We start from the raw sequence: 12,251 nt of genomic DNA, 5'->3' as shown, positions 1-12,251 counted from the left end.
GGACGGACTCTAAAGAGGGGGACCTCGAACGCTTTCGGCTCAGAGAAGGCTCCGATAGCAAAGTCGGAGCCGACTGAGGTCTCGAAGTGTCGGTTCCAGTTGGAACCGATGAGGAGGCTGAAGCTCCGCTCGGCATCGGCTCCTAACAGGGAGCCAATGGTTTGGTGGGCTTTAAGGATTTCCCCGATGAAGGCTTGGCCAGGGATCCTTCTGGCTTTAACAAGCCCCTCAAAATGAGCTTATTCCTATGCTCCTGCAGGACTCTCGGACTGAAGGCATGATAGACCGAACAAGAGTCCTGCAGGTGTAGGGGGCCCAAGCAATAAACACAAGAAGTGTGACCGTCTGTCAGAGACATCTTCTGACAGCACGAGTCACACTTCTTGAAACCTGAAACCTTGGTATCTTTAGACATGATAATAGAAATACCAAGGGAAGTTTAACTAGTGCTTAAAGCACTATACACACACACACACACACATATGCACTAGAACTAACAGTAACAATACCAGTATAACCACAACAGTTATCACTAACAAAAACTTAACATAAAAAATAATCTAAATATATATATATATATATATATATATATATATATATATATATATATATATATACATATATGTATATAATACAATACAATATAAACTATAGAGAGACAGGCCTAACCCTACCCTAAAGGGTGGGGAGGGGGGGGAGGGAAGAAAACTCTGTAACAACAGAAAAGGGGATCCTAAGTGGGGTCTAAAGGGGCTACACGATCTAATAAAACTAATAGAGAAGAATATCTAAATATAACAACAACACTGACCGTAAAAACAGCAGTAAAAGAATTATACAACCTGGAGCCGGTAAAAAACGCAACCTCGTAGCTGAAGCGGCAAACGAGATCTGGATATCTGACGCCTAGCATTGTGGGATAAGGGGAGGCCTCGAGGCGGTAAATAGCTCTCGAGCTTTAGTAAAAGGCCAAGTCGGAGCCGAGGATCGGCTCCGAATCCATCCAGCAAGAATGAAGGCGAGATAGACAACTTAACATCTCTTATTTCCATGTGGATTTTAAATAGGAACCTAGGACTTTCTGAACCACATTTGTCAACAACTTCATTGATTCCTAGAGAAGGTTCTTTGAGGGGTCAAAAAACATATGCCCACTGCAGAAAGGGTCTTAAATATTGCTCACGGCTGGAGAATGTGTCCTTTACCTTAGGGCCAAACAAAGAACTTCTGTCAGAGGGTGCATTGATGAAGGAGGACTTGAAGGGCTCTGCAAAATCACACAAGCACATCCATGCATCCCTCCTAATGGAAATGCCTAAACCTGCTGCCCTTGAGGTATCTTCAGCTGCATGTCTGCATGTGAAAAAGTCTCATGGATGAATTTGTGACTGATTGTAGGGTAGCCAAGTGTGGGCAATAGAGCTCTGTGCTTTGAAGTACTGGTCCCAGAGAAGGATTTGGAGAGTTCTTTAATCAAATCCCTCTGCAATCTAGTGAAGTTTGCCAAAACATCCAGCAATTGAGTGCAAAGGTTGGTGAAGCATATACACACTTCTCAAATCTGTCTAACGCCCTGGAGTCCCTGTTTGGGGGATGGACAGATGAACTGTATTTCACAAGCTCTTTCTTCGTGGCTGCCACTATGACCATGGCATCTATTGGTACTCCCTTGTTCCAAAACTCCCTTCCTTTAAGTGGTGCCAGGATCCTGTCTGGTCTCTTGGGGATCAGTTTAGCAGTGTCTGGTTCCTACCACACTCACCTAGTGATCAAATCAATGAGCTTGTCGGTGGAGAGAGTCATCCAGGAAGTAGATGAGCCAGACCTAAAGGCTTCCAGAAATAAGGATTTCTCTTGGGATGGGTTATTGGTAGACAACCACCCCTTTGCTTGAGGATTTCCAGGATGTCTCCAAAGGAGATGTCATCAGGTGGTGATCTTGGGGACCCTTCTACCTCATCAAAATCAGTATATTCAGTGACTTACTCTTGAGGATTGTCTAAGTGCCTCCTCTTGCACTTTCTCTTCCTAGGGACTTCTTCAGTGGGATGTTCTGGAGAATTATCAGAAGAAATAAGTATATCCTGCTGAATAGCCTTGAGACTTTGGGTTGGCCCTCGCTCTGGAGTATAGTGATGAGTCTCAAGGCATAAAGACATATGGTATCCAGAGGGCAGACCCAAGGGGGAGGTGGAACCGTCCATCCTCCAGAAGCAGAGAACACCTCAAAGGCAGAATGCTCTGTGAAGGAGGCCGATGCAGCCAAGAAGATAGGCTTCCAGACCATCTATTTCCTCTGACCCCAAGGCAGTCCACCTGAGGCAGAAGTCAGGTCTGAGCTGTCCAATGCTGAGGCCCCAGGGACAGAGACGGCTCTGAAAACTTCGGAGTTGACTCTAACACCTCAGATCCGACAATGGTGCTTCGGCTCTGAGAGTAGTCCGGTTCTGACATGCTCAGAGCAGGTGCAGTCAGAGAATGTATGACAGCCAAAGATAAGACAATCTTCGGATCTGACACAGACAGTCCTAGCAGGCTCAGATCCAAGGGCTTCAAAACCACAGGTTGGATCAGAGAAGAAGCCAAGATGGGCAGTATGGTTCTAGTAAAGGTCTCCAGACCCAAAGTGGTAGGAGCCAGGAGAACTCCTACCTGAAGCTCTGCTGAGAGAAACTTCCTCATCGTCCTATCCACATCTTCTGTCAGGCTCCTGGAAGAATGAGAGGATATAGCTCCAGAAAGGGATATGGAATGTTGGTGTCTCTCCAGAAAAGGGGATGGCACTCAGGAAGGGACCGCGTCCAAACAGGAGGCATACTTAATCCAAGGTAAATGTTTTGGATCCAAGGCTATTGGATCTGATGAAACAGCTCTGACATCTGACACTGGTGGATTGAAGATTTAGGATTTGGATCCAATCTTTTTGAAACTTTGTGAGCAGACTCTGTGGTCGGATCAGAAAATGGAGTGGAGGATCCAGACAGATCCAATGGCCTTTTCCTGTGCTCCTTTTGTCAGGCTTGGAGGGTTGAGTTCCAGATAATGATTCTGAGAAGGTTGTAGGGAGAAGATCTTTCAGAATAAGTTTATTCTTGCACCTTACCAAAGCATGGAGGTTAAATGCTTTGCAGATCTCACAGTCTACTTTTAAATGAGCATGGCCCAAGCAACAGAGACACAGATCATGTGCATCAGAAAGTGGAGTGTTATGCCCACACTGCTTCCACTTCTTAAAGCCTGAAGGCTTTTCAGCCATTTTAACAAGATAGCTAATATATAGATAAAAGAAGAAACTTTTTTTGTTCAACAAAAGAATAAAGAAAGAAAAGGAGTGGAAATTACCAATTATGGTAATCAAGAGAAGGTAAAATGTAAATACCAACAATGGTAGTCAGAAATACACTAAAATAGTGTAGGATAAGGGAGGATATATAATATATAGTTTGTAGAAGGCAAACACAGAAAAATATAATTAATTAAGGCACTTAACTGACTCATGCTCGAGAGCACACAGCGTCCACGTCCATATGTGAAGGAGGCAAATGGGATCTGAAGTATGTTAGGAGAACAGTACATTATGGGTAAGGGAGGAGTTTGAGAATTGTAGAAGCCACGAGTTGTAAAAACTGGCTGAGTTGGATCCAAGGGTTAGATTCAAACTCAAATGCTGTAGAATAAATGAAAATTCACAACATAAGATCCTTGGTTTAAAGGCTCTTCCAAAGGATGGCATCATCAACAGTGCAGCACCCCCAACCATGTTGCACTACAATGTCAGTAATGGAAAAATAATCCTATCACTTAAAGAGTTAGTAGAACCCATAGTCTTCCAGTTTTCCAGCATCATAGGCAAATGTACTACCTGTTGAGCTACTGACACTGCTATTACCCATACCTTTTTAAGGTACAGCAATATAACGATTCAAGCATTTATACTATGTCCTCGAGCTGTCTCTGGCCTTAAAGCCTATACATGATAATTTTTTGAAGTCTGTCTTTATATGATTTCTGAAACAGGCAGTGTTTCATTATTGATGCCCTCCTTTGAAACACTTCTGTTCTAAGTTCCCAATGTCCACTGTTGATATATTTAGAACTGAAATACATATATACGTACATACATACATACATACATACATACAGTGGTAAGTACAATCCTTACTGCTAAATGTGACAGGTGAAATAAACAGCTTCTACAAAGTCTAAATTCCTTCTTTAATGTATTCAAAGCCGCATAACTGCACTCCTCATTATATTTGATTCTGTCCTCCATATTACAGCTTCACTATACCACACCAGTGTATGCCATATGTAGCATAGTGAGTGCTCTATAATAATAAGAGTACAGCACAACTATACTGGATCTGTACCAGTCATAAAGAGGAAACTGTAAAAGCAATATTAGTCTAGCACTACCACATTTATTTTTTCTAAATAAGAGACCCACTCTGTCAGCAATTTTTTATTTCAGTGTTGGATACTATGAGGCACCCACTCTGTGGTATGTATGTTCTTTATGATGTAGGCTTGATTTTACATCTGTACAGAAGAGAAATCTAGTTAAAAGCTTCAAAATGAAAAGACACTAAACATATGTGATTTATCTCAGCTAGCTTTTGTTAATTTCAGCTGCCTTAAACCTTGAATCCACATCTTGGCATTTGCAAGGTGGACAAAGGTGACAGATTTTTATATGACACTCACTGGGCAGTGCACAAGAAGAAGTTTTTTCTTACCTGCAGTGGTACATCTGGATCAAAGTGAAATTTGGGTACCTTATCAGACCATGGCATAAATTTTTTTGTTTCCTGATCTACATAATAATCAAAGACAGTTCCCTGGGAAGGAAACTTGATACTTTTGAATTCATTGATCCACCATTTACTGAATTCTACTCGATAGTCCATAAGCTGAAAGATATAAGCAAACAACACACGTATATAATTATAGATGATATCCTTAGGTAACAGAGAAATCAGCTTAGCAGTCACATTTATAAAAATGAAACTTATGTACTTACCATAATGTTTAATCTTGATAAACCACATCTGTCCATTTCAACTTCAGGACTGGCAGCTGCAAGAAGCAGTCATCTTAGCACTGACAGCACTCTATCAAACTCATACTCCTCCCCTCACTGCTATAAAGCACCATTCTTTCTGCACTTTTCAAGATCGAGCATCCTCACAGCTCTTCTGTTAAGAATACTGGCAACATCTTAGGTCCATGATGTGAGAAGGTGGGAGGATATGTTAAACTAGAAAGAAGTGGAAGTCTGACATTATAATAAGTATAGAACTTTCATATTTTACAGCTCTAGTGTTTCCACTTCAACTTTAGGAATGAGTCCTTGGTTGCTTCTCTGTTTCTTTAAACCTTTATTAAATTATCACTTAAGAGATAGGCACATGTCCATTAATAGAAAAGAAAATAAATATATTAATATTTTTTTCATTTACACACATTATACACTACATGTTTTCTTTCATTATAATAACTGTCTTTCAGTCCAACATTACATAAATTGCTCAGTTTCTGCTATCCTTAAACCTCACTCATCCTACTGAACATTATTCTACATGTATTTTCCCATAAATTCCATTGATTTCTATGTTATCTGCTTCTTCCCTTTTCTACTGATTCATACTTCAGTTCGTTTATCAGTTTTACAAAATTCAATACCTTAAATAAAGTTGGTTTAAATTTTGACTTCCATTTTATAGTAATTGCTTTTTTGTCAAAAAACAAATTAAATTAATATGCCCTTACTATTTCTAGGCAATTCAAATCCTATGTTCCAACTTAAAAGAATCATTTCCTTAGTCACTGTTATTTGCTCCCTCAATATTTCTGACAGATCACCCTGTAGGGAATTTTTTTAAATCTGCCAGCTCATTATACTCCCATAAAACAACCCAACACCAGGTTCTTTCCCTCCCAATCTTCAGGAAAGTATCCAGTAACAGATGGCATTCCTGTGGAAGTTTTGTAGTTAGGAGGGAAGAAAGTCATAAAGATCTGAAAGATTGTGTTTAACAGTATTTTAAAATGAGGGGAAACAACAATATTTTGGAAGAAAGCTTTGTTGATTATATTAAAGATGGTAAAGATCCATCAGACCAAGCTTCACATAGACCCATTTCAATTTTAAACTATTATTATAAAGTGTATATGACTATACTAGTTAAAACAACAAATGTGCTTCCAAAACTGATAGATATGGATTAATGTGGGGATGCAAACATCTGACAACATTAATAGAACAATGATGTTCCAGACGGAATCAAGAGCATGGTAATCAAGAAAAGTTGGTTTTATCTGCAGATGATATTATTTTGTACCTAATTAAATTGGAAAAGGACACCTCAGTATTTTGGAACATCTCAACAGTTTCATGTCTTTCCTGGATTTAAAATTAATAAAGATAAAACAAAGGCTATAGCTGTAAATTATAAGCCAGCACACAAATTGGTTCAGCAATACCCGTATTTATGGCAACACAATAAGATGAAGTATTCAGGAGTATGGATTAAAAATGTTATGGCAGCTACGGATATGGGGGAAGAGACTAAATAAAAGATAATACAAAAACTGAGAAATTGGAATGGAAGCTTTTGTTTATGTAAGTTTATATATAGTTAATAGTTTATGTATTCAAAGTTTAAGATGGAACTTAAATCTTGTAACTGGGCAACTCTTAAGCATCTCCCCCTAGAAGAGGCAGTTTCTAAGTTCAATACCACTTTCCTAACCATACCTGATACTCATGCCCCAATAAGATTAATCAAAACTAAAACAAATATTGCACCTTGGCTTTCTAAAGACTCCAAATCCAAAATTAAACTCAGAAACAAAACCTGGGAAAAATGGCATACAACCAAATCACCCTTAGACCGCATTAAATTCCAGCAGCAAAGAAATGTGACAAAAAAAGCCATATTAATGGACAAAAAAAATTATTACTGCCAACTACAAAATAAACACCAAAACAACCCTCAAAAATTCTGGGCGGGTTTAAATAACCTTCTCTATCCAGGCAAATCCTCCACTCCTACCCCAGAAAAAATATCTGATAAAAACCCAGAAGATGTAGCCAATACCTTTAACACTTTCTTTACGGATACTATCCAAGCCTTAGCTAACCAACTATCTGCTACCGGCTCCCCTGTTACAGAACTCACTCCTAAAACTCTACACACTTTCAACCTACAACCAGACTCCACTTCCATTATACGATCCTTACTACAAAAGCTAAAGCCAACTACCCTCTCTGCTGACCTTCTGCCAGCTGAATACTTACAACAAGCTGCAGACATCATAGCTTACCCCATCTCTATACTAATTAATCGTACCATTTTAAAATCTACAATTCCCTCAATTTGGAAAATATCCTACGTAATCCCACTCCATAAAGGTGGCTCATCCACTGAATTATCAAACTACAGGCCTATAGCCATAATGTCACCGCTGGCCAAAATCATGGAAAAATGTATACACAAACAACTCCTCCACTATCTTATCCAGAACAAACTACTGACCAGCTCACAACATGGCTTTAGACCCAACCACAGCACAACTACTGCCCTCCTCTCTTTTATGGACACAATAAATCATAACCGGAATAATAAAAAAGTATCATCAGCATTCTTTCTGGACCTATCTAAGGCTTTCGACATGGTTAACCACCGACTACTTCATGATACCCTAAGAAATCTCCACCTGGATAACCTAACATTGGATTGGTTCCAGGCCTATCTCTCTGGTAGGAAACAAGCAGTACTTTGGCAAAATAAGCTCTCCAACCTCCTACCAAACACCATTGGGGTTCCTCAAGGGTCCATACTGGGACCACTTCTCTTTTCAGTTTTTATTAATGACCTCCATAAAGCCATCCCTGAGGCCACCTGTATTCAATATGCTGACGACTCGACATTAGTATGTTCTGACAAATCTCTAGATAACCTACTATCTAAAACCCAATGCTGTTTTACAGCAGTAGACAATTGGCTATCAGGACGTCAGCTAATCCTGAATCCAAATAAAACCAAATTATTACTCTTCCATCCAACCCAAAAACTCTCTTACATTTCCTTTACCATACAATCAAATAATGGGACGATTATCTCCCCAGACTCCTACACTAAACTATTAGGAGTTACCATTGACAATAAACTCAGATTTGATATCCACATTAATCAAACTATTAAAACCGTTAACAAGAAACTGGGGTCACTATATAGAATCAAATCTTTTCTAACACCAATTGCAAAAGTTACCATTGCCCGCTCACATTTACTCTCTACCCTTCTATATGCCTCCCCAATGCTTACCAACCTTAATAAATCTGACCTAAATAAACTCTCATGTTCTTACAATCATATTGCCAGATTTGCAACTGGTACGCCACATAGAACCCATCATTGTATTAACCTAAAAAACCTCGGTTGGATAGAACTCCCAAACCTTCTCCAACAGAACCAACTCATTGAGGCATTTAAAATACTCAAACACCCTGAAAAGTCTCCAGCACTGGAGAACTTAATTATACCATACATCAATCTAAATAGCCTTCGTTCTTCGAACAGGACACTTGTTCAAACAGTTAAATTTTGTAACTCAGGAGGCGATGCTCTATTTGCCAATGCCATTGGTAAGATATGGAACTCCCTTCCTTCCAGTATCACCACCATTACCTCCCTACCCCACTTCAAAAAAAGTCTAATCCACCATTTCCAGTCTCACTGGCTTTGCCAATGCTCATATCTGGATTAACTCCTTTCCAAAAAGCTGACTTCTTTTTCTCTATCCAGAAAAATCCTTCTTTTTAACTTTCCGTGACCTTTTTCTCGTAACCCCTTAAGAATTTCTCCATTTTTTCTTATTCTTACCTAAGACACTTTTTATACCTTTGATAAGAGGACAACCTAGTAAAAGTAAAACTACGCTGTTGTCCGTGTCTCCTATTTTCTTAAGATGACTTGTCTATGACTGCTATTCCTGAGATAAATTTTTTAATTACATATATGATATGTTTTTTTCTCCACTTATGTTTTAATTACAAAATGTATTAATATGTATCTATGTAACTTGTATGTAACTCACTGTCAATGTGGAGCTTTTCTCCCCGGGCCTCTGCTGAAAACGGACATGTATCCAGTCGGATCATCCCGGTCAACAAATGTAAAATAAATAAATAAAATAAATGTATATGGATAGTAAGATACAAGTAGTGAAAATGTTTTTAGTCCCATTAATTTTATACATGGGTCAAGCATATTTTTATCAACCAGAGGAGAAAAGTTATGTACTCACCATAATGTTCCATCTGTGTTGTACATTTTCATTCTTTCTCAGCAAATGAGTTCAGATCCAACCCTAGGATCTGACTCGGATGCTTTTTCTAGCTCATAGAACACTGAAACTCTCAAGCTCTTCCCTTACCTACAATGCACTAGTCTCCCAACATACCTCAGATCTTATTTGCTGCCCTTTAAACCTGTATAACACAAAAAGAAGATGAAATAACAACAGCTGGAGCTCAAATAAAGGAGCACTGGTTCCATCATCATCTCCCAGTCCTTCCAAAACTCAAACTGGCAGGGGGTTGGAAGGAGGACAGTTGAGGAAGAATGAAAATGGACAACACAGATGGAACATTATGATGAGTACATAACTTTTTATCTGATGTAGTCATTTTCATTCATTACTCAACAAATGAGACACAGTCCCCAGATACCAGAATCCCGGGAGGACTCTAAGGAATGATATTCCTGAGCACTGCTGAGCAGATCCAATTTGTAATGAGCAATAAAGGTATTAGCCCAAGTTGCAGCTGCATAAATATCATCCAAGGAAGATCTGGATAAAAGCACAGAAGTTGTTGCCACAGACCTGGTGGAATGAGCTTTTAGTGGTTGTGGTAAAGACAAACCCAATTTTTCATAAACAAAAGAAATACAATCAGTTAACCATTTGGTTAAAGTCACTTTAGTAACTGGTTTGCCCAATTTTGAATCCGAAAAAGAGAAAAATAATTGATCTGAGTTCCTGAAATGTGTTGTCTTATGCATATAAAAACATAACTGTCTGTGAACATCCAATAGGTGCAATATATATTCTCCTTTCTTTAATGAATTTGGAAAGAAAACTTGAAGGTTGATAGTTTGACTGATATTGGATTCTGACACCACCTTAGGAAGAAAGGATGTGTTGGTTCATAAGGATACTCTATCCTTATGAAAAATCAAGTAAGGAGGCTTAGAAGATACAGCCTAAAGTTCTGAGACTCTTCTAGCCAGCTTCCAGCTTAAAAATTTTAGTTCACACTTAGCTGATGGTTCAAATGGGGACTGTGTCAATGACGATAAAATAATATTTAAACTCCACGTGGAAGTGAGATCTTTAAAAATGGATCTAAGAAGAAAGGATCCCCTTATAAAGGCCTTACACAGTTTGGAAGAGGCTAAAGGTGAATTATTTATTCCTATGTGAAAATCAGAATTACCAGCTAGTTATAATTTAATAGTTAAAGAGTTAGTACCTTTATTAAAAATTGCAGCTAAAAAACGTAAGAACTGCACGTACTGATGCTGAAAAGGGATCAATGTCTTTTTGCTGCATCCAAAAACAAATATGTATTTACGTCTGTAAGTTTTCCTAGTGGAAGCTTTTTGGAAGACAAAAGAATCTGGCAGACAGGGGAGAAGAGCCTGGGTAGTCTAACTATCAATGGAAGTGGAGAAGCTGTGCAGTCAACTTTAGGCCATGAATGTCCAGGTGTGTCATGTCTGTTGGGTGAGGCAGAAGGTGTGGAAATGCATCCAGAATCCATGGGGGTAGTAGCTGAGGCCAAAGAGAAGGAAACCAAATCTGATGAGGCAAATAAGAGGCAAGGAGGATAACTGTATTCTTCAATTGAGATGCTTTCTGAAGAAATTTGGGGATTAGAGGAATGGGGAGTACGCGTAGAGGAGATTAGGGGGCCAATTGTGGAGTACAGCATCCCTCAGTGATTCCCCTGGTAGGGAGATCAGGGGAAAGAAACTGCTGCACTTGTTGTTGAGGGGAGAAGCAAATAGGTTGCAGTAAAGATGGCCCCATTGACAGACAATCTTTTCAGAAACTTTCACTGAGTGACTACTCATGAGGCATTAGACTGGACCTGCTTAACTTGTTTGCTATCATGTTGGATTTCCCTGGAATGTGCATTGTTATCAGAAAATGATTGGATGAGATCACCCATTGCTACACACTCATACCTTCTTGACCCTGGGGGTAAGATTTGGTTCCTCCTTGTTTGTTAATGTACCAGACCACTGACATATTGTCCATCTAAACTGGGACAGATCTGGAGGGAAAAGTGTCTTGAAAAGCCTGCAGTGCTAGGAGGACATCTCTCATCTCCAGAACATTTGCATGCATGTTGGCCTCTTTGGGGGAAAATGTGCCTTGGACTGTCTTTCCCAAGAAATACCCCCCCTCCCATCCTGTCTGGGAAGCATCTGTGGTACCTCTGGCCTTTGGCTGAGAGAGAATAAAGGGACAACCTCCATTATCTGATTAGAGTATATCCCCCATTGGAGAAATTTCTTGCAGGCCTGAGTTAACTTGATTTGGGTAGATAAAGGATGGTAAAGAATGAACTATTGAGTCACTAGTGTCCACTGAAGAATTCTCATGTGATACCTTGCTAAGTGGAAATAAAATTATCACAGCAGACATTAACCCTTATTGTTGAAAGATCAGTTGAGTTAGAAGAGAATAACTTTGAATAATCTTTTTGACCTGGAAAAAAATTATTTGGATTCCTGATAGAGGGAGTGAGGCCGTTACAGATACTTCGTCAAACAATGCTCTGATGCGAGTTGGTTCTAATGACATTTTTTGATTGACAGTAATTCCCAGATGATAGCATAACTGGAGTACATAATCTTGTGCTTTGATCACATGATGCCTGGTTGGAGTAGTTATGAGCCAGTCATCCAAATATGGAAACACCCAGAAACCATGTAGCCTCAAGTGAGTTGCTACTACTGCCATACATTTGGTGAACAGCCTGGGGACTGTGGTGAGACCAAAGGGCAGAGGTCTGAACTGATAATGACTAGCTTCCAGCTGGAAGCATAGGTATGTCCTGGAGCACCTGTTCATTCTGATGTGAAAGTATGCATCTTGAAGAGCTATCAAGCACATACAATCATCCTTGTGTAGAAAAGACAGAATTGACTGAACCGTGACCATCCAGGACTTGG

At 39.5% G+C, this 12,251-nt stretch overlaps 1 protein-coding gene across 1 annotated transcript in view; it reads right to left on the bottom strand.

The window, feature by feature from the left end:
- LOC122800226 (dynein axonemal heavy chain 17-like) overlaps positions 1–12,251 on the bottom strand; it is a 17,083,451-nt gene that overhangs the window by 6,093,660 nt on the left and 10,977,540 nt on the right. Inside the window, exon 47 of the mRNA XM_044069720.1 lies at positions 4,737–4,910. Within this exon, the coding sequence (XP_043925655.1) occupies positions 4,737–4,910 (174 nt within the window). The remainder of the gene's footprint in view (positions 1–4,736; positions 4,911–12,251) is intronic.

The sequence above is a fragment of the Protopterus annectens genome, chromosome 4.part0 (genome assembly GCF_019279795.1).
Source record: "Protopterus annectens isolate FY-2018-M chromosome 4.part0, PAN1.0, whole genome shotgun sequence".
NCBI lineage: Eukaryota > Metazoa > Chordata > Ceratodontiformes > Protopteridae > Protopterus > Protopterus annectens.
The sequence above is the reverse complement of the archived record's forward strand: the minus strand, read 5'-3'. Positions and strand labels throughout refer to the sequence as shown.